Source organism: Hibiscus syriacus, unplaced genomic scaffold (genome assembly GCF_006381635.1).
Source record: "Hibiscus syriacus cultivar Baekdansim isolate YM2019G1 unplaced genomic scaffold, ASM638163v2 tig00110597_pilon, whole genome shotgun sequence".
NCBI classification, from domain to species: domain Eukaryota; kingdom Viridiplantae; phylum Streptophyta; class Magnoliopsida; order Malvales; family Malvaceae; genus Hibiscus; species Hibiscus syriacus.
In genome coordinates, this window is record NW_024062795.1 from 2,826,389 (window position 1) to 2,851,480 (window position 25,092).

Sequence of the window (25,092 nt, forward strand, 5' to 3'; positions counted from 1 at the left end):
TTAGGCCGTATTCCTAGCTTCTCTCAATTGTGCGGAAGAATAAAGAAGCATTGACGGGCGTGGTGACTATTGTTGTCTTTACTCCTTCACTTGAAAACAGCTTGGCCATATCCACCGTTGGAATAACGTGACCGGGAGCCAAGTATGGAAGGAAGAACATATGAATTTCTCTTCTCATTTTCCCAGGGAGAAGAAAATATTTTTAATTTCTTTAGACTTGGAAGTGAAAATATTTTAATTTCTCTTGTGACCTATTGAACCATATTGCAAACTTAGACATAACACATTTGATCAAAACATAGGGTATAAGTTAGTTAAGCCATAGTTGGTTAACAAGTTAAAGTTGTACACGAAAGCTAATTAGTCTGTGATGCAATTGGTTAATTAGATGAGATTATAAATGTAAGGTAAAGTGGAGAAGAAATTAAAAGAAAAGGATGAAATGTGTGAAATTAATTAATCTTATAGAGGATGAAAATGTTTTAAGGGTTTCTCGAAGCTTAAGACATTCAAAAATATGAAATATGGTACTAAGTATTGAAACTTGTAAGTGAAATTTTGAAACTTTCATTCTAGTATATTTGGTAGTTTCAAAATTTTACCCTAAGTTTTAAAACTCAAATGATGGATTTCGAAAAGAAGTTTTCAAACTTAGAGATCCAATTTGATTAAATTGCATTTTCACCCTTTGGAATGAAATGTAATGCTATGAAGTTCATATCTTTGATAGGTTTGATAATTTAGTTCCTAAGTGAGTTTAATGATTGTCTAATCATCCAATTTAATTCTGATTTGAATCTAACTAGGTTTCAATCAATTTATGACTAAATTAGGTTAAGGGTGTTACGGTCTCATATTATCCAATCAGAATCTATGGTAATTGAATTTGATTTAACCTATGAAGAAAAACCGGTCTGTATTCTAGCTGGTGAAGTATTTTAAGGATCATTTTATTAATATTAAGTATTGAGAATTGTGACTATTCATTTAAGCTTCGGTTTCTCCTTGCTCGACCCCTTTTCTTTGTTTTGTAGGCCACCTTTTATAACCTACCGAAGATCTTTTGCCAAGTGAAGGGATGCGAAAATCCCCTCAAATTGGGTTCCAATCAAAGCGATTTAATCTCTTTTGCTTCGTTTTTATGAGAAAAAAGAAATATCTTTTTGAAAGGTTCTTTTCAAAAACTTGAAGAGTTGATGGGGATTTCTTAGCATGAAAGGTCTTCGGCTGTGAGGAGTATCACCGGAGTTCGATGATCGACACGTGGGCCCGTGAAAGTGCTCAATGATCTGCGCGTATCGTGCACGCGCCCAACTAGCTAAGCAACATCCCCTGATGGCGGTGGTTGAAACCTTCTATGTTAGGGTTTTCTTCTTTTCCTAATATTGTGGGCTGTTTGGATTTCCTTGTAAACGAGTTATGGAGTTGACATTATTTTGGGTTTTGAAATAACGTGACCTACAAAAATAAAATAGTATTTATTAATAAAACCCTCCTTTATTTCGATATATATTAATATATTTATAGTACTCTATAATAATACTAATATATATATATAGAATAATACGAAATAGATTCTGAACCAAAATGAATATCTACACAAAATAACAACAAAAGGGAAAAAAAACTGTCGATAAAGGAGGCTCATCATACTCTGAAATGGATGCTCTCATGGGAGAACTCACCTCGTGTTACCATACCCAAAAGGAGATGGTTCACCAACTTCTTGCATGGTTGGGTTTAACGTACGGGTTCATATGATATATTAAATCATTTCAATTTTTTAGAATCAATATTAAATTTAATGGATAAATTATATCATTAATCACTTTTGTGTAAGTTTTATATACTCTTACTCACTAAATTCAAAAAATATAATATTTGGTCATTTTATATACTCTTACTCACTAAATCAAAAGGAATCAAGGAAACAAGCTTGTTTTAGAGATTCACAAGTGATTTCAATAACCTCTCCTTTCTTTATTTCTGCATTTCAATTCGGTTTCAGTAACTGGAACTCTTCGATTCTCCTCTTAATAATCCAAAAAAAAAAAAAGCAATTAAATTTCATTCAATTTATCCATCACAGAAACAAGGAACTGTGAAGGATGACATATGATTAGCTGAATTCTATTTGCGAAATCAAAAAGCTCCATCACGTAATTTAAATAATAACTCCATTTTCAACCTCCAGTGAGGAAAACAAAATTTCATTCGAATATTAGTGACTATTTGTATTATTTTTAATTTTTTATATTCGTTGTGTCACGTCAACAATCCTTTAAAAGTCTAACGACAAATAACTTTTAGTAATCACATCTTAATTAAATGAAAATAAAAATGACCAAATATTATTTTATTTAAATACAATGAGGAAAAACGTACAAAACTTAAATGTAAGTGATCAATATTGTAGTTTACCCTTATATAATTTATAGTTATGGGTTAAATTTATTAAATTATTTAAAAGTAAAATCAAATTAAGATAATGTATATATTAAAAAGTAGAGTAAGCATTTAATAATAAATAACTTACCCAATATATTATTTCAAATCAAGATATGACTCTAAATACTTACTACAATATTAACACGCTGTGATTAAAAGATAATATTTATTCTAAAAATTCTCAACTATTTGACAATAAAAATTCAAACACCCTTGCAGTCTGTGATGCTCGAACATAAAATCTCTTAAATAATAATCATACCTTTAACCACTTATATAATTTGATTCTCACACTCTATGCATAAATATATTAAACCCGAAGAGAACTCCCAAACATATAAAATAACAATAGTAGATTTGTTTGCAATGATTTCTCCTATTATATTTATATTTTAACATTTAAATATTAACAAGTATTAAGAACTTAGTTTAATCTCAAATTTGAAGTAATAATCTTTGAATCCTCAAATCTATTCAAATTTAATAAAAAATATATCCCAACAAATAATACAAAAGAAAATATGACAATCTGACTAGTGAATCCAAAGTTATAAACATAAACACATTTGTATATTGCAAAAAGAATTTGAATAATCGGTTGAAGATTAAGCTTATGATCAACCAATCATCTGCAGATTCAAACATCATGTAAACCTTTCACGTTTTGTCTTCAGGGCAGCTTTAACAACATTTCCCCTTGTAATGATTCCTACCTTTGAGATCCAATCACAAATCCACCATAAATCATCCAATACAAAACATTGAAACAACATTTTCATATAAAATTCTTACCAGTTTACCCTCGCCATCCACAACTGGAAGTTGATAATACTTGGTTTCCAGCAACAATCTGATTCAAAATTTCCAGATTAACAACATAGTTTCCCTTAAGAATTTAGTCCATATACTTTGATTTATATAGAAAATCAAAAATGTAAATCACAATATGATTCAACCTCACATATGTAGAAACTTCAATAGGATCTTGATAATTATAAAATTATAAAATGATCATTAAATTTGACGTTCCGATAACAGAAACAAATGCATTCAAGAGGCAGACAGTATGTGATACCTTGCAGCATCTTCCATGTTTGTTGTTTCAGGAAGACCAAGTGGTGAAGGTGTCATCAAGTCTCCAACAACCCTTCCATTATGTTTGCTCATCAATTTCTGTGTTTCATTGAATGTCTGCAATAATTACCCAGAAATCAGGCATTACAATGGAATTTCCATAGCACACTCAAACACCAAGGAAAATCAACTGAAACCGGAGAACCAAAGAATTAGAAATAAATAACCCTTACTTTCCAAGAGCTATCAACATCAGGGAACATGGTTGTCTCCTCTTGACCACTACCTGAAATAGAGTCCAGTGCCAACAAATCATAATCTGACACAATACCAACCTGCAATACAAGTCGGTATTATAATTAATTGAGTTTGAAAATAATACAAAACCACCATCTTATAAGAAGTAAAACAAATGAATGAGTTTACGAGTTTCCAGTCATCATCCACCACAGGGAAACCAGTAACTTTCTTCTCCACAACTGCCTTCAATGCTGCAATTACAGAATTCAGTACAAACTTAAACCCAAACAATAATAATAATAATAACAACATGATATGATCTGTAATGCCATCATCAACACTTGTAGTAGTAGTTAGAACATGTAAATCCTCTTTCCTGGTCATAAAATCAGTGACAGGCGGATAATTTCCGTTTCTTGACTATAAAAAATCCAAAAATAGTGAAAACCATGTAAAAGTACAATTTTTTTAAAAAGAGAGAGAGAGAGAGAGAGAGAAAAGAAAGGAGGGTTACTGGAGCTGCTGAGTCGGATATGAGTCCGGAAGCAAGGCGAGAAGAGTTTCTCTTGGGGAGAGACAAAGAAGAAGGAAGTGCTTTATTAGAATGGTGGTGCGATGAGACAATGCCGGGTTTCTTCGAATGACGAAAAGAAGAGTGGACAGAAGCAAATGGTTTGAGGGCTTGATGATTGAAAAAAGATATTAGATATGGAACTCATGTTTGTGAAAGCAGATTAATAAAGAAGTAAGAACCCAAAAGAAAAGGTACGAGGAAGGATTTGTGTTTGTTTTACGACAAGATTATTGATTTGCGGGCGAAGAAAAAAGGGAGCTTTGGGTTGAATAAATATGGAGAAACTGACACCTTGAAAGAATAAAATTGAAGCAAATTTTGCTTCCACGGCGAGTTTGGAGTTTAGACTTTGACCCCAAATCTAAAACTGGAATTATTTAAACAAAATGACAATGCGAGCAAGTTAAACCATACTTTTCTTTTGGTACAAGTAAACAATACTTTTAAATAGTTAGATTTAGTTAATTCTAATTTAAATTAATAATAAAATATTAATAATTTAAATATTTTTAGTTATATTTAAAAAACAATTTAAATTTAAAAGAATAAGAATTCAAATATTAAATTTGAATAAAAAATTCAAGATGATTTGTTTATGAAATTTAACTTAAAACGATTTGAATGTAAATATAAATAATGTGAATAAGAATTTATTATAGCATTGGTTGATGTAAAACATTTGGGCTTTGGTATTACGTGGTCAGCTTCGGCTTCTGAATTTTCACATGGTTTGGGCTTTCCTTGTCGAAAGTTCGAGCCATACATCTGATTAGTCCGATACAAATTTTGTACTCTACTTCCGTCTTTCTCTTAATCAAATAAGACATAATGTTTAAATTTATTTTTAATATTTAACTAAATAATATTTTTAAACTATTTAAGTTTTTAATATTTTAATTTAAATTAAAATGATCTCTAACTATATAGATATTATCAAACATTTTATTGTTGATATAATATATATTATATACCTAAAGTGATAATATGATATTATTACATATATATATATATATATATATATATATAAGTGATGACGTAAAAATGTCATGTCATCACTTTAGACGCATGAGTAGGAGTGCTTAATGAGTTGAACAGTTCGTGAGCAGCTCGAACTCGACACGGTCAAAACTTGACCAAAGCTTGACTCATGTTGATCGACTTGAGCTCGAGCTCGACTCGAGACCTTAATGAGTTGAGTCGAGCAAAGTCCAACTCGACTTAATAAATTCGCGAGCAGCTCATTCATTTTTTTTATAATTTTTAGTGATTATCTTAAAAAATTATTCCATAAAAATTAATAATTTACTAATAGATAATAAAAAGATAATAAATTACTAATCTAATAATTTTCTAATAAACAAAAAAATACTAAATTTTTAATTAATAATTATTATTTTATTACACCTAAAAATTAAATCATAATTATTATTTTAATGCATTTGTGTATTGTTTCTTTGAAGTTTAGACTTTGAAGTGTTTCATGCTCTCTTATGATAATATTTTGATAAAATTTATTAATTTATGTTTATAAAAGCTCTATATAGTTTTAGTAGATTTTAACTATGGTTAAAAAAATAAGGTAAAAATTTCGGTGAGTTTAGCGAACAATGAGACGACCAACGAGCAATGAGCTTAACGAGCAACGAGTTTTTTTTAACGAGCACAAGTGGCGCAAAACTTTAATGAGCTTAACAAGCAATGAGTCGAGTCGAGCAACAAAAAATTTTAACGAGCATGAGTCCAATTCTGCCCAACTCGCGATCGACTCGCTCAATAAACACCCCTACGCATGACATGTATCACGTTATCACTTTATACATATAACATATCATTTATGTATATGATTGAACGTTGGACAAAATCTCCTCTAGGCGTTATAAAAATCAATGTCAATGGTCGACGTCTAGTACTCCTGCTATTGATATTGATGAACACATGTTAGCGTTCATCAATCTTGTTTTTCTAATTTAAGGACCTCATGATGCCGAGATTGTGGAGGCTCACGCTATATGTTGTGGAGGCTCACGCTATATGTTGTGGAGTCCGCCTAGCCGTTGAGTTTGACTATTTTCTGTTAGAATATTAGAATGTTAATACAATTAGTTAGTATTTGTTATTCTGTTAGGATTTTAGTTAGTTGATTAGCATATTATTAGCGGGCTCTATAAGCCTAGCAATGTAGTGGATTAAATCAAGCATGTTCTGTAATTCATTTTCACATTTAGTAAAACAAAGCCACCTCTTTCACAGTTTCCCATCTTCATTGTTGATGTTTATATTCATCACCACAGGTAACCTCTAGCCACCATGGCACCTTTCTCACATGGTATCAGAGTCAATGATCCTGATGTTGTTATCTCCACTACCTACGTGGGTTATCTCTTTAATCCGTGTATGCCGCTATTTTCTTCCTCACGACATTTATATGTGTCGACGATTGATGATTCCAGTGATTCTGATGTCGCTTCCCTTGTCGACGATTGGCTTCAACAGTTGCAAGTTCATTTACGTGTCCGATTCCTTTACATGTCGTTGTAGCTCCATTGGTTGTTGCTAAAACATTGATCGTTTCCCATTCAACAATAGATCTAGTGAACCTTTATCATTTTTCCACTAGCACAGATTCTAGCGTGTTATCAATGTTTCACTGTCAGTTTGTAGATCTCCAATAACTCACAGTGAGAGATTGTGTCAGTTTTTCACATGATTTGTTGTTTCATTTTCCCTCTTATTGATTATGCACTGGTTTGATGAAATTTCCATCATTTTTGCACAAGATTATGTAATTTTGCTTGTGAATATTGTTATCTTGTGCACGAGTGAGGTCAAGTGTGATTTCTTCTACTGGTATGATTTCCTGCTTTGTTGGAGTTGAGAGTGGTTCTTTTTGTTCATCTTTTTTTGTACTTTAGTAGCATCTTAGACTTCTATTTCTCAGCAACATCTTGGTTTGGAACTTGTAAAACAAGATTGGTGATTGATAATCTGTTTTGATGATTCATTTTCTACATTTAGAGTATAAGATTGATTCATATATGGGTTCATGCCTTTGTTTGTACCTCCCATCTGCTTGATTGTTTTCTCCAAAGAGATGCTTTGCTTCTCCCTCGGTTATATCCCATCTTGGTCCATCTTGGGACTCTGAGACGCTTAGAATGAAGCTTCCAATGATTCAAGAGGCTCGTCTATTTGTCTTGGTTGTTTACATAATTTCCCCCCAATTAAGCAACAATTTCCGATGGTATAATATTCTTGTTGATTGGTGATAGTGTGCATGCTTGTTACTGGAAGTCAGTGTTGATTGTTGATTGGGGCATTTTGAAAGTCTTGAGTTGCTGATCCAAGTTTTTTCACACTGGTCACTGTTGAATCATTGGTTTCAGTGATTGATTATGGTTGTTGATTTAGATTTTTCATTTTATGGTTTGCATTACTGGTTTGTTTGCTCAAGTACTCTTTGTTTTAGATTTTTCATGATATGTTGCTTCTATACAAGGTAACATGAGATTTGATAGTTTCACAATCAAATGTTCATGACAGAAAAACTTTGGGGAGGGTTAAGAGTTTAACAGCCTTGACTTCCTTAACCAGACAAAATACTGTGTTTTCTTGCCCAAGAGAGGCTTCAGATTTCACTCGGGAGCTCGTAGCTTAACCACCTTGCTTCCACCAAAAAAAGAAAGTCTGAATAAGTGAGAAGAAGACCAGTTTTGATTCATAAAGAAATTTCAAATGAAAGAAGAAAAAAGAAATAAAGGTGAATAAGAAGAACGAAAGGAAGCATAGCACTTTCGATTCAAGTTGAACGAAATGAGGCAGAGCACTTTCGATTCAAGTTGAACGAAAGAAAGCAAAGCATTTTCGATTCTCGTATAAAGTAGAACAGAAGGAAGCATCACACTTTCGATTCAAGTTGAACAGAAGGAAGCATTGCACTTTCGATTCAAGTAGAACGGAAGGAAGTATCACACTTTCGATTCAAGTCGAACGGAAGAAAGCATTGCACTTTAGATTCAATTGTTCATCTTTTCATCAAGAATGTTGAAGAAGTCGGATGAAGGTTAGAATATTAGAATGTTAATACAATTGGTTAGTATTTGTTATTCTATTAGGATTTTAGTTAGTTGGTTAGCATATTATTAGTGGGCTATCTAAGCCTAGCAATATAGTGGATTAAATAAGCATTTTTTGTAATTCATTTTCACATTTTGTAAAACAAAGCCGCCTCTTTCACAATTTCTCATCTTCATTGCTGTCGATTACATTCATCACCACTGGTAATCTTCGACCACCATGGCACCTTTCTCACATTTTCACATCATACTTGATAGCTATTCCACCAACATCGTTCAACAGTTACAGTATCATATCGTTGATCTCTCGGTTTTACCTTACTAAAGTTAGAGCGATGTTGGATGCTCACCCGCCATATCCGTTTTTAATCTGTCCGGCGTACAGCTAGAATATACATCTATGGACTCCTCTTTTCACTATAATTATTTGTCTTGTATTAACAATGTTGTTACAAAATCTATGGTTAATGATTACAAGTTTACCTTTAACAAAAGTAACCGCAGGTTTCAATTTAATATACATTAACATTGGATGCTAAATTGATTTTTTTATTACGCTAAAGGACTATTTTTTTCTTTTTAAGCATTAATTCAAAATCGAGATTAAAGTACATAATTAAGAATAAAACAAATTCAAGTGAATCAATGTATATAGATAAAAATAGATTAATTGAATGATTATAATAGTAAAAGAAGATGTTATTTTTCTTTAAAATTCTAAATCTAAATAATTATATCTATAAAATATATGTATATCATCAATAATTTAAAAAATAAACTGATGTTATATTACAATAACCTCGAATTATAATATATAAATACAAATATATATAAATAAAATTATACTCGAATAATCAACTTTATATACAAGTAAAACCGAAGCGAGGCAAGTGTGTGGATGCGCGACTCCGTACGATGACACACGCGTCGCTTGCTGCAGTTGATCCACCCCCAGGAATCCACTGTCAACAGTTTTATTTTGTTTCTTTTTTACATTCTTATTTGGGAGCCGATAGCAAGCTGTCCAAAATCTAATCCAACGGCAGAGATCTCCTCCTCCTCCTCCTATCCATCTTAGGGTTTAATTAAAAAAAGAGAAAATCGCCTCAGTGACCAAAAAAAAGTTATAATATACGATTTTAACCAACTTTTTTTGGATTTGCCAAAATGACCAACAAAATCGCAACGCGAAATAAAAATCGCAACGCGATCCCCAGAATCGCAAATCAGTTTCCAAAATCGCAACGCGATTCTTGAAAATCGCAATGCGATAGTCAAATTCGCATTGCGATTTTCCAAAATCGCAACGCGAATATGAAAATCGCAACGCGAACACATAAATCGCAACGCGTATCCGTAAATCGCAACGTGTATCCGTAAATCGCAACGCGTATGGGTAAATCGCAATGTGTATCCGTATATCGCAACGCGTATCGGTAAATCGCAACGATAATACATAAAATCGCAACGCGTATCCGTGAATCGCAACGCGATATTTAAAGCGCCATTATAATCGCTACGCGTATTTTATTTTCAAATTACAAAAACGAATATTAAGACAAAATCCCGTAATCGCAACTCATAACCTAAAACCTAAAATCACAACTCAGTCCCATCTCCATCTCTCACTCTCTACGGCGAAGAAATCCGTCCCCATCTCCGAAGATTTCCGTCCCCATCTCCGGCGAAATCCCTCACAACCATTCACGGTCAGAAATCCCTCACAATATTCAGAAATGGAAAATCAACCTCCGAGGGTTAGTTTTTTTAATTATTTTTATTTTGAAATGTTTGCATTATTGTAGGTTTTTCATATTGAAACTGATGATAAGTTTACTGGTCATTTCAATAATAGATTAACCATTTCACTTAGATTTCATTTCGCGTTACGATTCTCTCGTTGCGATTTTCATTTCGCGTTGCTATTCTCTCGTTGCGATTTTCAAGTTAGTATTTGTCTTTGTCTTTGTTCTGTCTTTTGGTTGAAGTAATGCAATCCATTCAAGTTTCAATTTGCAAAAGAGTCGCAACGAGATAAATGAAAATCGCAACGAGAGAATGACTGTCGCAACGAGAGAAATGAAAATCGCAACGAGAGAATCGCAAAGCGATATGAAAATCGCAACGAGAGAATCGCAACGCGAAACCAAAATCGCATTGCGATTTTCATTTCGCGTTGCGATTCTCTCGTTGCGATTTTCATTTCGCGTTGCGATTCTCTCGTTGCGATTGTCATTTCGCGTTGCGATTCTCTCGTTGCGATTTTCATTTCAACCAAAAGACAAAACAGTGTTGCAAATTTTAGTTTCAAGAATAAACTACTACTTTTTATGTTTATTGTTTTTGGTATATCTTCACAGTGTAGTTTTTGGTATATCTAACTTGGTATGTTTATGTTTTTGTAGAAATTTTTTTCGGCTCAATTGACCTTGAGAAATAAAGTCAGCATGGCCACTACAATTGCTTCGAAGCTTTCACCTGCTCAAAGACAATTGTTTGAGGAAACCTGCTTCGGGCCATGGCTGAGAGTACAGCATCCGGGTGGAGATGCTAATTTGACCCATTTGTGGCTTCAGACCATGACATCAAATCTACCCGACAGTATACAACGTGGTGAGGAAGAGATATGGTTTCATTTTCCACCAGCGTATACTTGTTTTGGGCGGAAGGAGTTCTGCTTAATCACTGGTCTACGATTCGGACACGATGATGTAGGCCGGTACACTCGTCATATCGCCCGCCCATCATGGTTATCCCGGGTTTTTCCGGATGAGTAAATGGAGAAGCCGAACCTACATGTCGACGACCTGAAGAAATTGTTTAATAAGAAAGCTGGTTTCACTCGGATAGATGACGTCGATGTTGTCCGAGTATGCCTTCTACTACTTGTGTATGCCGGCTTTTTAGGCAGAGAGGCCAGACAACCTATTCATCGGGAGCTAATAATATTGGTAGAGGACCTGAATGCATGGAATCTGTTTCCGTGGGGTTCGTATATGGAAAGCTACCTGGACTAAGTTGTCGTCTGCCTTTGATGACCGCAAAAGTTTGCGGGGCGATGGGTCCAAATACACTTTGTCAGGCTTTGTTTGGGCCTTTAAGGTAAGAATTTCTATATAATGTTTATAAAATTATAATTAATTATTTAACAATTACTAATTTTGTTATTATATTGTTTGTAGATTTGGATATTCGAGGCTTTCCCCAGCATGCGTACATATGCAATAAAAACGTCAAATGATATTCCCAGGGCTATTTCCTGGAAGAGGAAAACTCTGTTGGATTGGGAAGACTTAATACCATATGCGACAATAAATAATGTAAGTTAACACAAATACTTTCATATAATATATAACAAGTTATTAATAGTAGACGTTTAACTTTGTTTGAGTTTTTATTTTAGGAGGCCAACATTCCATTACAAAGACTGACACCCACGGAGGAAGAGCTTGCCACTGATTGGTGGCAAGCTAGTCAGAGTTTTTTTGATGGCATGGATGATGAGCAGCATCCACTTCCTCCAATTCGAGAGCCATCACCTCACCTAGAGCCATCACCCGATCGACCCGACTATACACCTCTAGAACGAGAGCTATCACCTATCCCGTCACATCATCGAGCCTCTTCTCCACCATCACCTCATGATAGGCGACCGGAAAAGATGCCACGACTCCTATCTCCCTGTTCTCCACCTCCACCTCAACGGGATGAGTCAAGGGAGTTACGTGATGAGGTCAATGCCTTGCGTGAGGAGATCGGTACTCTACGCGATAACGATGGTGCATGGCGTGTGGAGGTGTCAACTTTACGTGGTGAGGTTGCCGCTCTACGTGAGATGATAGTATCGTTGCAGAATGAGGTTCATACTCTACGCAACGAGGTAAGTTTAAGATTTTCCATATTTAACTTAATGATAAATTTACTCGTAATTTCACTTAGATTAGCCATTTCACTTAGATTGCTTAGTAAATTTATTCGGTTGCTGCCAATTCTGCTAAACTGTGTATTCTTTAACACTGTGAAATAGTATTTGTCTTTGTTTTGTCTTTTGGTTGAAAGTAAATTTGTTCGGTTGCTGTCAATTCTGCTAAACTGTGTATTCTTTAACACTGTGAAATAGTATTTGTCTTTGTTTTGTCTTTTGGTTGAAAGTAAATTTGTTCGGTTGCTGCCAATTCTGCTAAACTGTGTATTCTTTAACACTGTGAAATAGTATTTGTCTTTGTTTTGTCTTTTGGTTGAAAGTAAATTTGTTCGGTTGCTGCCAATTCTGCTAAACTGTGTATTCTTTAACACTGTGAAATAGTATTTGTCTTTGTTTTGTCTTTTGGTTGAAAGTAAATTTGTTCGGTTACTGCCAATTCTGCTAAACTGTGTATTCTTTAACACTGTGAAATAGTATTGTCTTTGTTTTGTCTTTTGGTTGAAAGTAAATTGTGTTCGGTTGCTGCCAATTCTGCTAAACTGTGTATTCTTTAACACTGTGAAATAGTATTTGTCTTTGTTTTGTCTTTTGGTTGAAGTAATGCAATCCATTCAAGTTTCAATTTGCAGAAGAAGAAATAGTTTACTTTCGCAACACGAAACTTAAAATCGCAACGCGAAACCAAAATCGCAACGCGAAATAAAAATCGCAACGACAGAATCGCAACGCGAAACCAAAATCGCAACGACAAGATCGCAACGCGAAACCAAAATCGCATTGCGATTTTCATTTCGCGTTGCGATTCTTTCGTTGCGATTTTCATTTCGCATTGCGATTCTGTCGTTGCGATTTTCATTTCGCGTTGCGATTTTAGTTTCGCGTTGCGATTTTAAGTTTCGTGTTGCGAAAGTAAACTATTTCTTCTTCTGCAAATTGAAACTTGAATGGATTGCATTACTTCAACCAATAGACAAAACAAAGACAAATACTAACATCAGGGTATTAGTTTGAAACATATTTTTCTTTGTTATCTGATGCATTTTGTGAACTATGATAGAATAATGACTTGGGTGAATACAATGCAAGTTTGAAACATATTTGTCTTTGTTTTCACTGTTTAAATATCATGTCTGTTTATTTACTGATTTTGTATTTAATTATTTAGCGGCCCGATAGAGTGGATGCTTTACGTCGGGTTATGCTTGCACGACGGAGTTCACGCATCAGACAGCGTGCACGTGCTATTAAGTCTCCGTACACCCCAATAGTGCGAAGACACCGCAAGAAGAAGCTCGACTCGCCTGTCATCCCTCAAGAGTCCACTCCTATCGTTGAAGAGGCCCCCCTATCATTCCTCGAGAGTCCCCTCCCACCGTTCAAGAGGCCACTGTCATCATTGAAGAGGTCCCTCCCACCATTCAAGAGCCCGATTCACATGGCGTCATATGTAGGCTTCTTGAGAAACCCTCTGACGTGCCGGACATGATGGATTCAAGTTGGCTCTCGTATGAGTTACCGGCCAGTACCATACCGGTATCTGAAGAGGAGAGGGAACAACTACCGGACACAATTCTGGATAACACCCTTTGGGCTAAGACCGCTGTTGATTTTTATCTACATGAGCAGAGCCAGGGGTGTTTCACTGACATATGCAAGCTCACCGATGATATCTATTTGTTGCTTGATCGGTCTTGGTGGGGCGTATTATTAGGGGTCGAAGACAATGGCTATTTCGATGGGGGGGTAAGTCTTATATTTTTCTTATATTTCAATTTGATTAATTTTTTTTTAAATTTATGTAAGTCACTAATATATGTCTTTTTTTGTAAAACAGCATATCGATGCGTGGGTGACACGTCTTCTAATAATAAGAAAACTTAAGAAAAATAAAAATATACGATATACAATTATGCCGACGTCTTTTCACGCCGTTCACTTGAAGAATGCACGAGATGAATCATTTGATTTGGGCAATGGACAAGCTAAACTTTATCCTGCATGGTGGGAGGTCGATAAGGTTAGTATTTATTTTAGATTGAGTTTAAAGGTTTTATGAAATAAGTGCGCAAATGAATGAATTATTACTTATGATTGCAGGTGTTTCCCTGTTTTGGAACGTAAACATTGGATTCTCGTCGAGCTTCAGCTCTCATCCCTTAAGACAATAGTGTATGACAGCATGATAAATTACATATCATTGGCTGATTTAAGAGATGTTATTAAGGGATGGAGCTCTCATTTGGCTAAATTCTTGGATGCGATCAATTATTGGACTCGTTCTGGAAACAAGAAGCCAAAGAAGCTCAATATTACAGTTATTAGAGACGAGACCGCGCCACAACAAACGAGCGGAGCCAGAGGAGATTGTGGTCCTCTCGTATGCTTGGCGTTGGAGCGTTTGACGACGGGAAGCATCAAGTATCTACCTCCCACCGATAGAGATAAAGCTGCAGTAGGCTTGTGGTTTCGGCATTATGGCTAAATCGATATATACGAGACGCTGCCTACCTGCATCCGCGTTATAAAAATGTCCATAAACAATTGGTAAGTTTATATACTTTTGGTTTGAAAATGTTTGGTTAAGTACCTAGAATTCAATAATTTGATGTTTGTAGGTTTTAGATGTGTAGAAAGTGTTGTTTGAACAAATGTTTGGTTTCTGCAGGTTAATCTCAGAAGTGAACTGCGTGAAAATGATGTCGAGCTGCAAAAGTTGATTCAATAGTTTAATTGATTGTTTTTTGATTGTTTAATTGATTTGTAAAAGTTGATTCAATAGTAGATGATCGGAAATAAGAATTATTGCTTATTTTTTGATTGTTTAATTGATTTGTAAAAGATGATTTGTAAAAGTTGATTTGTGTAATTGATGCGAACATAATTCTTATTTGTGCTTGTTTAATTGATTGAAATGTAATGGTTGATTTTGTTGATTTCAATCTGTATTATGTTGAAGGCAAAAATGACTATCGCAATGCGAAATGAAAATCGCAATGCGAAATGAAAATCGCAATGAGAGAATCGCAATGCGAAATGAAAATCGCAATGCGGAAATGAAAATCGCAACGAGAGAATCGCAATGCGTTTATAATTTCGCATTGCGATTCTCTCGTTGCGATTTTCATTTCGCATTGCGATTTTCATTTCGCATTGCGATTCTCTCGTTGCGATTTTCATTTCGCATTGCGATTTTCATTTCGCATTGCGATTCTCTCGTTGCGATTTTCATTTCGCATTGCGATTTTCATTTCGCATTGCGATTCTCTCGTTGCGATTTTCATTTCCGCATTGCGATTTTCATGTTGGGATTTTCATTTCGCGTTGCGATTGTAATTTCCGTGTTGCGATAGTCAAATGCATGCCTTATAGTGATAACAACTGAATAACAATAGTTGGTTAAGTCAAAATGGTTGGCCTGAGTCATTAATTCAACTGAAAATGTTAAAAGTTCACACATAAAATCCACATAATACAACGTTTGCATTTAAAAATCACCTAAGTTAACAGTCCCAAAAGGTGAAGCCAATTGTGATTGGGATTTTAAAGATGATTGCCTTTTGCTTGACACCATATGAGCTTTGGATTTTGATGAGGATCCATATTTTGGTAGAGGAAAAGATGATTTTGATGGCACTGGTGATCCACATGTCAACCTTGTATGACCACTTTCCTTGCACCGACTACATGTCGATCTCTTCTTCTCTTCACCCTTAGACGGTATACGATCGTGACTTTTTGGTCGGCCAGGTAGCCTTCTGTCCATGGCTGGTGGAAAAACTGTTTGTAAGTCATCTGGTATGTCCCACTCAGAAGGATGTGGAATAGGGTAGACAATCTCGGCATAAGTCTGTCGATAAACTTCTGTAGTGTAGCAATCCATAGCGTATGCGCTTGAATCATCTTGGTTTAAATGAAGAGCAACTTTTATAACATGGCCACACGGATAACCAGATGTTTGCCATTTCATACAACTACACGTCTTTGCATTTAGATCGACTAGCCCATTTAAGTTATTATCCAGTACTTAAAACAAAGTGTTTGAACATGGTTCAACTCTCCATGACGTTGACTTCACAACACGTTTCGTTATCTTTTTTTCAGTCCATGGTGTAACACGATGTTCCAATGTTCCTGTAAATTTAAATAAACAATACTTAGTAAAATATATAAATATGATAAGTTACGAATTCAAAGAAATAATACCTGCATGGTTTCTTTTCTTGTAGTACCACTGTTGAATAGAGGCTCGAAAAAACTCCATTAACATAGTAATGGGTAATTTCCGGGAATGACGACTTAGAGCGTTGATTGATTCTGCACTATTAGACGTCATGAAACCATATCTTGCTCCAAGTTGATGTACTCTTGACCATCTTTCAAACCCGACATCTTCTAGTGTTTGAGCACACTGAGGCAAAACACGTCTTAAACAATTTATATGCTTATTGAAATCCACTTCCCGATAAGCTTTTACAGCCTTCCAGTATGTCCATTTGTGCTTTTTTATACCAGCAGACCTTGATTTTAGATTTCTATACAAATGAACACCACAAAGTCCATGAAAAGCATCTGGGAAACACCTTCTAACAGCGTTGTCAATTGAGTTTGCCCTATCGGATATGATTGTCAGATTGATAATAGGACCTATGCAATCCCTAAGATGCCCCATAAACCATGTCCATGAATCAGAGGTTTCAGATTTGCCAACCCCGTAAGCTATTGGCAATATCCCATTGTTAGCATCCATGGCTACTGCTAATAAGTTTACTCCAAGGTATCGACCTTTCAAATGTGCTCCGTCAACTATAATAACTGGGCGCATGCAAGTAATAAACGAACGAATCTACAAAATAATATACACAAGAAATATAATCATTTAAATGTGAAATGCATGTAACTAACAAAAATGAGTCAACAAAATTATATTGATTTACTAACCGTAGCACCAATGGCGATAAACAGCAACTCAAAGCGTCCATCTCTATCTGTTTTGATATGAGTTACCGACCCAGGATTTTTCAGCTTTAAATTGTGACAATAAGCCGGCAGTTGGGCAAACGATGCTTCTGGCGACCCCCTCAACAATTCCAAGGCATAACATTTGGCTCTCCAAGCTTGAGAATATGATATACTAATCTTGAACCGAGCATTCATGTCAGTCATAATTTCATGTCCCCGATATACCCTGCCATTCAAAAACATTAACTCAGCCAGAAAACCACCCAACACCTTTTGTTTGCCTGTCTATGGTGAGGAAAAACTTGGGTTCTTGAACATGTATGTTTATCAATAAAAGTCCTAACTTGAAACATTTTGCAATCTTTTATTCTCTTTGCAATCATACGCCACGTACAGTTTTTGTCAATCATACACCTTGTTCGAAACGATCTTTGCTTGATTTGTTAACTTTTAGTTGATAGCCATCTTCCACACATTTCGTATATAAAGCTATCTTCAAGTCTTCCTTTGTATCAAAACAATCATCTTTCTTGATACGAATAACTTTTGTGTAACAATCAACTGCTTTCTTTATCAACTCTTCTTCCGGTATCTGAAGTAATTCTGGCATATTCCAGTTATACGCCCGTGGCATTTTCTTTTCTTCGGGGACTTTTTCTTCTTCTTTTTCTTCTTCAGGATTATATGAATTACAGAATGGATGTTCAACATGTTCATTCACAGTCGTAACTTCCTCCTCATTATCATCAACATTACATTCTTCGGCAACGGCTGTTTCATCATCAAATTCGGGTATTGACCAATATCAATATCATTACACGCATGGTCTGTTTCTTCTTCTGAAACATCATCAAAATCCGTGTATTGACCAATATCAAAGTCCGGATATTGACCAAGACCAAATTTCGAATACTGACTAGTACTCACAATTTTTTCTGTTGGCTCATCATCGTCTAACTGGTCAATACGAAAACCGGAATTTGGTGCTGAAAGTTGATTGGGATTTGGATTAGAGAAAGGTTGTGGGTTTTGAGAAAAACTTAGTTGATTACTACCCGCTACTGACCCAACAATACTACTTCTAGGTTCAACAACATACAATGTAACATCATCTTGTGAAACCCTAATGTAAGCAATGAATCGTTCAACATCTTCATTGTCGGTTAACAAATAAACTTTACCATTTCTCTGATAAGATAGCCTAAATCCACTTAGGGGCTCTAAATTCAATTTATTTGAAACACGTAGCATTAGAGTTTCATAAGTTAACTTTTGTAAAGACAATTTTAGTTGAAGATTCATGGGTAAAGGCATATATTGTAAAACACCATGAACATTATCCCATGACCCTCCAAAACACAAATCTATCCAAACATGATCAACATTAGATGATTTCATGGTTGTAAATTAATTTACTAAACAGACGAGCTGCGAAACTAAAACCTGTTGCCGGATTGGGAAGGATGTCGTTGGATATAGGAACGGATGTCGCCGGAGAGAGTGATAGATGGAGATGGAATGAGTTGCGATTTAGGGATTTAGTTTATGATTTCAGTGTTATATACCCAAAATTTCAGTGTTGTGATTTACAGATTCTCGTTGCGATTTACGGATTATCGTTGCGATTTACAGATTCTCGTTGCGATTTACGGATTATCGTTGCGATTTACGGATACGCGTTGCGATATACGGAAACGCGTTGCGATTTACCCATACGCGTTGCGATTTACGGATACACGTTGCGATTTATGTGTTCGCGTTGCGATTTTCATATTCGCGTTGCGATTTTGGAAAATCGCAATGCGAATTTGACTATCGCATTGCGATTTTCAAGAATCGCGTTGCGATTTTGGAAACTGATTTGCGATTCTGGGGATCGCGTTGCGATTTTTATTTCGCGTTGCGATTTTGTTGGTCATTTTGGCAAATCCAAAAAAAGTTAATTAAAATCGTATATTATAACTTTTTTTTGGTCACTGAGGCGATTTTCTCTTAAAAAAAACATTCCAACTCATATTTACCCTTTCCAACTCATATTTACCCTTTCTTTTCAGTTGTGTGTTGTTGTAGCCGCCACTACTTCAAAAACCTATCCTCTTTTTTTTCCCTCAACTTATTTGCTCACGCGCCGCCGACTTTACTCAGCCGGCGGTAAATACCCGTTTTATTCTTCCATCCCTTCCCTCTCCTCCATTAAAAAAAAGAGAAATAGTTGCAGAAGAAAAGTAAGTTTGGTTCTTTAGCAAGGTTTATCGAAGCACTTGGTATTTCAGTTTGTTTCATTTAGTATCTCTCTAGGTTTTATTGATTAATAACAAGAGGAGAGGGAAGAAAAAAACCCAAAAAATAGAAAGAAAAAAATAGAAAAACTTTGAAAAGAAGGGTTTTTTTGTGTGCCTGTGTTGGTCTTTAACTGTTCTTCGAGAGAGATGGCTCAGGTTCAAGTTCAGGGGCAAAATGGGAGTGTTAACAATGTAGCTGGAGGAGGGAACAACCAATTCGTACCCACGTCGCTTTATGTTGGGGATCTGGATCCAAGTGTGACGGAAACTCAGCTTTATGAGTACTTTGCTCAGATGGGTCCAGTGCTTACCGTTCGGGTTTGCAAGGATTTGTCAACCCGGAGGCCTCTTGGTTATGGTTATGTCAACTATGGCAATCCTCAAGATGGTCAGTTTCAGTTTGCTTATATTTATATTTTTTGTTTTGTTTACCGTAGATCTATGGCATTTACACTCTTTGTTTTCATTGTTTAATGATGGATTCTTGCTTTGATTAGTATTAAGATGGTGTTGTAACTATAATCAATTGCCTTTACATTTAGCTCGGATAAAATGGATGGTATTGGTACAGAGAGTAGAATAGTTATGGTGTTAAGGTGCCCTTCATATTAGGGAACTTGTATAGGTTTATTACTTATTTTATCCTTTTTAAGTATTTCGATATCTATCTTGTTTCAAGTGCGCACATTTATATTGTCAAGCTGATCTAGGCAGGAAATGAAGATGTAGGTTTCGAGTGTGTTGTTCTTCACATGCGTTTTCATTGACGATTCACTTCTTTACATGACAAATCTCGCATTTTTTTAAAACAGATAGTAAAAATTGTTTTATCTCAATTTGGCTTGAATTCTCATATTCCGATAAGCCTGAAATTTTGTTTGATGTAGCCTTGTTTTATACAAAGGCAGCCATATACACCAGCCTTGTGAACTATATGTTTGATGTTGAGGGTATAATAAGTGAGTATTTAATTGGGGTTTATTGTTCCTGTTCATTTCGAGTATCTTCCCATAAGAAACTGGTAAATACCATGCAGTATATTGGGCCTTTTTGGGTACCCCTGAAATGGGTGGAGAGAACTATAAGCAAGCAAGAAATGTAATGTTAAAAGTACTTGTGATATTGACTGAAAAGGAGAAAATATCTGATGATGAAACCAGCAGAACGTGAGATCCTAGCCTAATGGAAAAAGAGTAATGCGTATACCCTTTATTCAAAAATGCTCTTACATTATCTCTATCAGCAAATGGAGACCAACTGCAGCTGTGACTCCTCATATTAATACATATTATTTTAAATGAACATTACTAATGGTTGCCTCTGATTCCTAGTAAAAAATATATCAGCTCTTTATTTTTCATGTTATCTTCTGTTTATATACAGCTGCAAGGGCATTGGAACTTCTGAACTTCACTCCTTTGAATGGAAAGCCTATCAGGATCATGTATTCTAATCGCGATCCTAGTATTCGTAAAAGTGGCTCTGGGAATATTTTTATCAAGGTAATAAAAATTTGACAATCATGTGGTTATATATGTCGTTTTGTTTTATAAAGCTGTGCTTCAGAAATCTCATATGGTTTATTGTTTGTTTGTATACTGTGCTCGTGCTTGTTGAATCTGACAGAATTTGGATAAGGGAATCGACCACAAAGCTCTGCATGATACATTTTCTGCATTTGGGAACATTCTCTCTTGCAAGGTAGCCACAGACTCCTCTGGCCAGTCAAAAGGTTATGGCTTTGTCCAATTTGACAATGAGGAATCTGCCCAAAAGGCAATAGAGAATTTGAATGGTATGCTATTGAACGATAAGCAAGTCTATGTGGGCCCCTTTGTTCGCAAACAGGAAAGAGACGGTTCTATTAGCAACATGAAATTTAACAATGTCTATGTAAAGAATCTCTCGGAATCCACAAGTGATGAAGATTTGAAAACCATTTTTGGTGAATTTGGTCCAATCACTAGCGCTGTGGTGATGAGAGAACCAGATGGAAAATCCAAGGGCTTTGGGTTTGTCAACTTTGAGAATGCAGATGATGCTGCTAGAGCCGTGGAGTCTCTAAATGGAAAGAAATTTGATGATAAGGAGTGGTATGTTGGGAAAGCTCAAAAGAAATCTGAAAGGGAAGTTGATCTGAAACTCCGATTTGAGCAGTCAATGAAAGAGGCAGCTGATAAATTTCAAGGAGCTAACTTGTATGTTAAGAATTTGGATGACAGCATAAACAACGAAAAACTTAAAGAGCTTTTCTCTCAATACGGTACCATAACATCATGCAAGGTTAGCTTGTTCTATTGGAAAGTAATGTTATATCAGTTCTAGTAATTGTTTGGCTGAAGCCTATTATTTAAATGCAACAGGTAATAAGAGATCCTAGTGGAGTAAGTAAAGGATCAGGGTTTGTTGCATTTTCAACTTCAGAAGAAGCATCCAAAGCCGTAAGTTGGTAATGATGTCCCTACTCTCACAATCTTATCTTAAGCCTAATAGTCCCCCTGTTATGACAGCTTGCAGAGATGAATGGCAAAATGATTGTCAGCAAGCCTCTGTATGTTGCACTAGCTCAAAGAAAGGAAGATAGGAGAGCCAGGTTACAGGTATGGCTTGATATGTGCTTTGAGGTAAACTGTAATGGGTCAAAAGGATGGTTTTGATTCTTTATTTTACTAAAGTGTGCTGCACGTTTTACAGGCTCAGTTTTCTCAAATGCGACCCGTTGCAATGACAGCTTCAGCTGCTCCCCGTATGCCAATGTACCCATCTGGTGGTCCAGGTCTTGGGCAGCAAATATTCTATGGTCAGGGGCCTCCGCCTATGTTTCCTCAGGTAGTTATTTTTTTCTTGCATTTCTTGCTTGGTATTGTTAGTATTATGAGGTATATTTTAACATCCTGAAATAATCGGTGAAATAGTTTGTAAATCTTCTTGGAACTTATGGTCTCGTTTATGGGTTTTTCTTTTGTCAGCCTGGATTTGGATATCAACAGCAGCTTGTCCCTGGTATGAGGCCTGGTGGGGCTCCCATGCCAAATTTCTTTGTACCAATGGTTCAGCAAGGCCAGCAGGGTCAGCGTCCTGGTGGCAGAAGGTCCGTGTCTGTTCAGCAAAGTCAGCAACCAGTTCCATTAATGCAGCAGCAGGTTGTTTCAACACTGCTTGGATTTTGTAATATCTTTGATACATTTATTCATATCTTTTTAATTTTTCATCTGATGGTTCATTTAAATGTCAGATGCTACCCCGAGGACGGGTCTATCGCTATCCACCAGGACGTGGTCTACCTGATGTTTCAATGCCTAACGTTGCTGGAGGCATGCTTTCTGTTCCATATGATATGGGTGGCATGCCAGTGCGTGATGCGCCACATTCTCAGCCAATCCCGATAGGAGCCTGGCCTCAGCCCTTGCAAATGCAACTCCAGATCAGCAGAGAACGGTATGCACTGCTTTGCTTTATTTTTTTACGACTTCTCTGTTCTATATATTTGTGCTGTCCAAATTTAGATTATACTTACAGAATTGTTACGAGGTCCTTTTTGTCAATTTTAAAAGCATTAATTTACGAAAGTTATGTTGAAGAGTATACCCTAATAAATGTACACCGTATTTATAGAATGGATAGAGTTCCCTTTTGAGGTGTGAACTTGTATGAGCATGTTATTTCATTCTCTTATATGCATGATGATACATTACAAAAGAAAATTGCTACAGCGTCCTTTTAATTACACCATGTATCTTAACTAAAACTATTCTGGTCAACTGAAATTTTTAATTTGGGTGAATTTGTGTAGATGCTGGGAGAAAATCTCTATCCACTTGTTGAACAGCTGGAGCCTGATGCAGCAGCTAAAGTAACAGGGATGCTTCTGGAGATGGATCAGACAGAAGTTTTGCACTTGCTCGAGTCACCAGAAGCCTTAAAAGCCAAAGTTGCTGAAGCAATGGAGGTTCTGAGGACTGTTGCTCAGCAGCAGCAGACTGGTGGTGCTGCCGCTGCTGATCAACTGGCTTCATTGTCTTTAAGTGACAACCTCGTCTCCTGAGGTCGACTACCTGCTAGTTTTTTTTCTCGCTACTCGCCGTCATAGTGTGACCTCCTTGAGTTCGAATTAGTTGCTCCGTTCGTAGTTGGTTTTGATTCTATACTTTCCAGAGTGTTTGGAAACTTAAATACCACACTTATATGCTTTATAATTTATTGCTTTGTGACCGAGTATGCATTTCATGCATCATACTGTTATCTTTGGGATTGAATTGATTGTGTATTTTGGGTGAATAATCTCGCTGATTCTGTAACAGTATCGATGTTGATGTTTACTTTGGGTTTCATTGCTTCAAAAAGCAGATTCTCCAGCTGATCCTATACGTATTAAAATACTATGATCATTCTTAATGGAATACTGAGCTGTGATTTTAAACGCTGCATTCCACTTTCGCTGGAGATTGCCTGTAGTCAAAGCCCATGATACCTGGAACAAGCTTTGACACAGTATAAAAACTGGGCTCTCATCTACGGGCACCCGCATTGGCACAATCACCAAAAGCGAGTTGATATCAATCCTAATCTTTGTACATTAAAAAGCACATAACATAACCAATATTCTGCAATTAAACAGAGCAAAAGTCATCTGGAGGAATCAGATATAAAGAATAATTTGAATATTCATCCTAAAATATGATCAAAGGTCAAGAAATAGTATACCAAAAGTTCAGATTTGTATAACGTGCCTAAACAAATTATGTAGTCAAAATCTCTTGCAGTTAACCTATACGGTATCTGACCTGGGAATCTCTTGAAAGTGCAGATTCAATGACAAAATGATCTTTATAATGTTAAATTACTGAGAGAAGTTGCATGAGAATATACCCACAAGCAAAACTGAATACTGTCGGACCATAATGTAAATCAGACCCATTGCATAATATTGTCTATAAAAAGCACCACATATCAGGTCTGGGAAGTAAACCTGTTAAGCCTAATGCCCAGCCAACTACAGTGAACCAATAGCAGAGAAGGGACAGGTTTGCTGTCCGCAATTTAAAATGCTCAATGGCAAAAGGGATGCATATTTGAAAGAGAAGCAATGTCAGGTGGGATCTCAGTAAATGGATCAGATGCACTGCAACAAGGAAATCATCTATGTAAGCTAGCAAAAAGCATACATACGTGAGTCAATGAGAAAATTTCTGTGCCATTCTTCCGATATATCAAGTGGGAAAATAGATGGTGCTATCTTCATAGCAAGCTGGACTGGAAAGAATACCAGCATCACAATCAAACTTGCCATCAATTGCAACTGATAACAAGACATTATCTTATCTCAACATTATGACTGTGGTTTCTTCATTTGTTCTGAAATAGAAATCGAAGTCATGGACCAAAAAACATGGCGTTGGAGGGAAAAAATCTTCTTTGAAGCGAATTGATGAAGAGGTGACCAAAAACCTTCATCACATTGCACTTATTTTTCTTTCCATGTTCATTACATCTTTTTCTCAAAGATTATTTACGGTC

At 35.9% G+C, this 25,092-nt stretch overlaps 1 protein-coding gene and 1 pseudogene across 1 annotated transcript; one reads left to right on the forward strand and one right to left on the reverse strand.

Annotated features, from left to right (window-relative positions):
- Positions 1-3,023: 3,023 nt before the first annotated feature.
- LOC120133874 (CBS domain-containing protein CBSX1, chloroplastic-like) lies at positions 3,024-8,766 on the reverse strand. Its single transcript, XM_039150371.1, has 8 exons — positions 8,760-8,766; positions 4,284-4,476; positions 4,092-4,165; positions 3,949-4,013; positions 3,756-3,857; positions 3,524-3,639; positions 3,241-3,298; positions 3,024-3,161 (listed from the first exon to the last, which is right to left on the reverse strand). The coding sequence occupies exons 1-8, from the start codon at positions 8,764-8,766 to the stop codon at positions 3,093-3,095; spliced, it is 684 nt and encodes a 227-aa protein (XP_039006302.1). The 3' UTR covers positions 3,024-3,092.
- Positions 8,767-19,360: 10,594 nt separating this feature from the next.
- On the forward strand, positions 19,361-23,806 carry LOC120134623 (annotated as a pseudogene).
- Positions 23,807-25,092: the final 1,286 nt, after the last annotated feature.

Coding starts and splice junctions, on each gene's coding strand:
- LOC120133874 (XM_039150371.1), bottom strand. Junction 4,166..4,283: donor GGACTCATATCCGACTCAGC/AGCTCCAGTAAC, acceptor AAACGGAAATTA/TCCGCCTGTCACTGATTTTA. Junction 3,858..3,948: donor TGGATGATGACTGGAAACTC/GTAAACTCATTC, acceptor CTTGTATTGCAG/GTTGGTATTGTGTCAGATTA.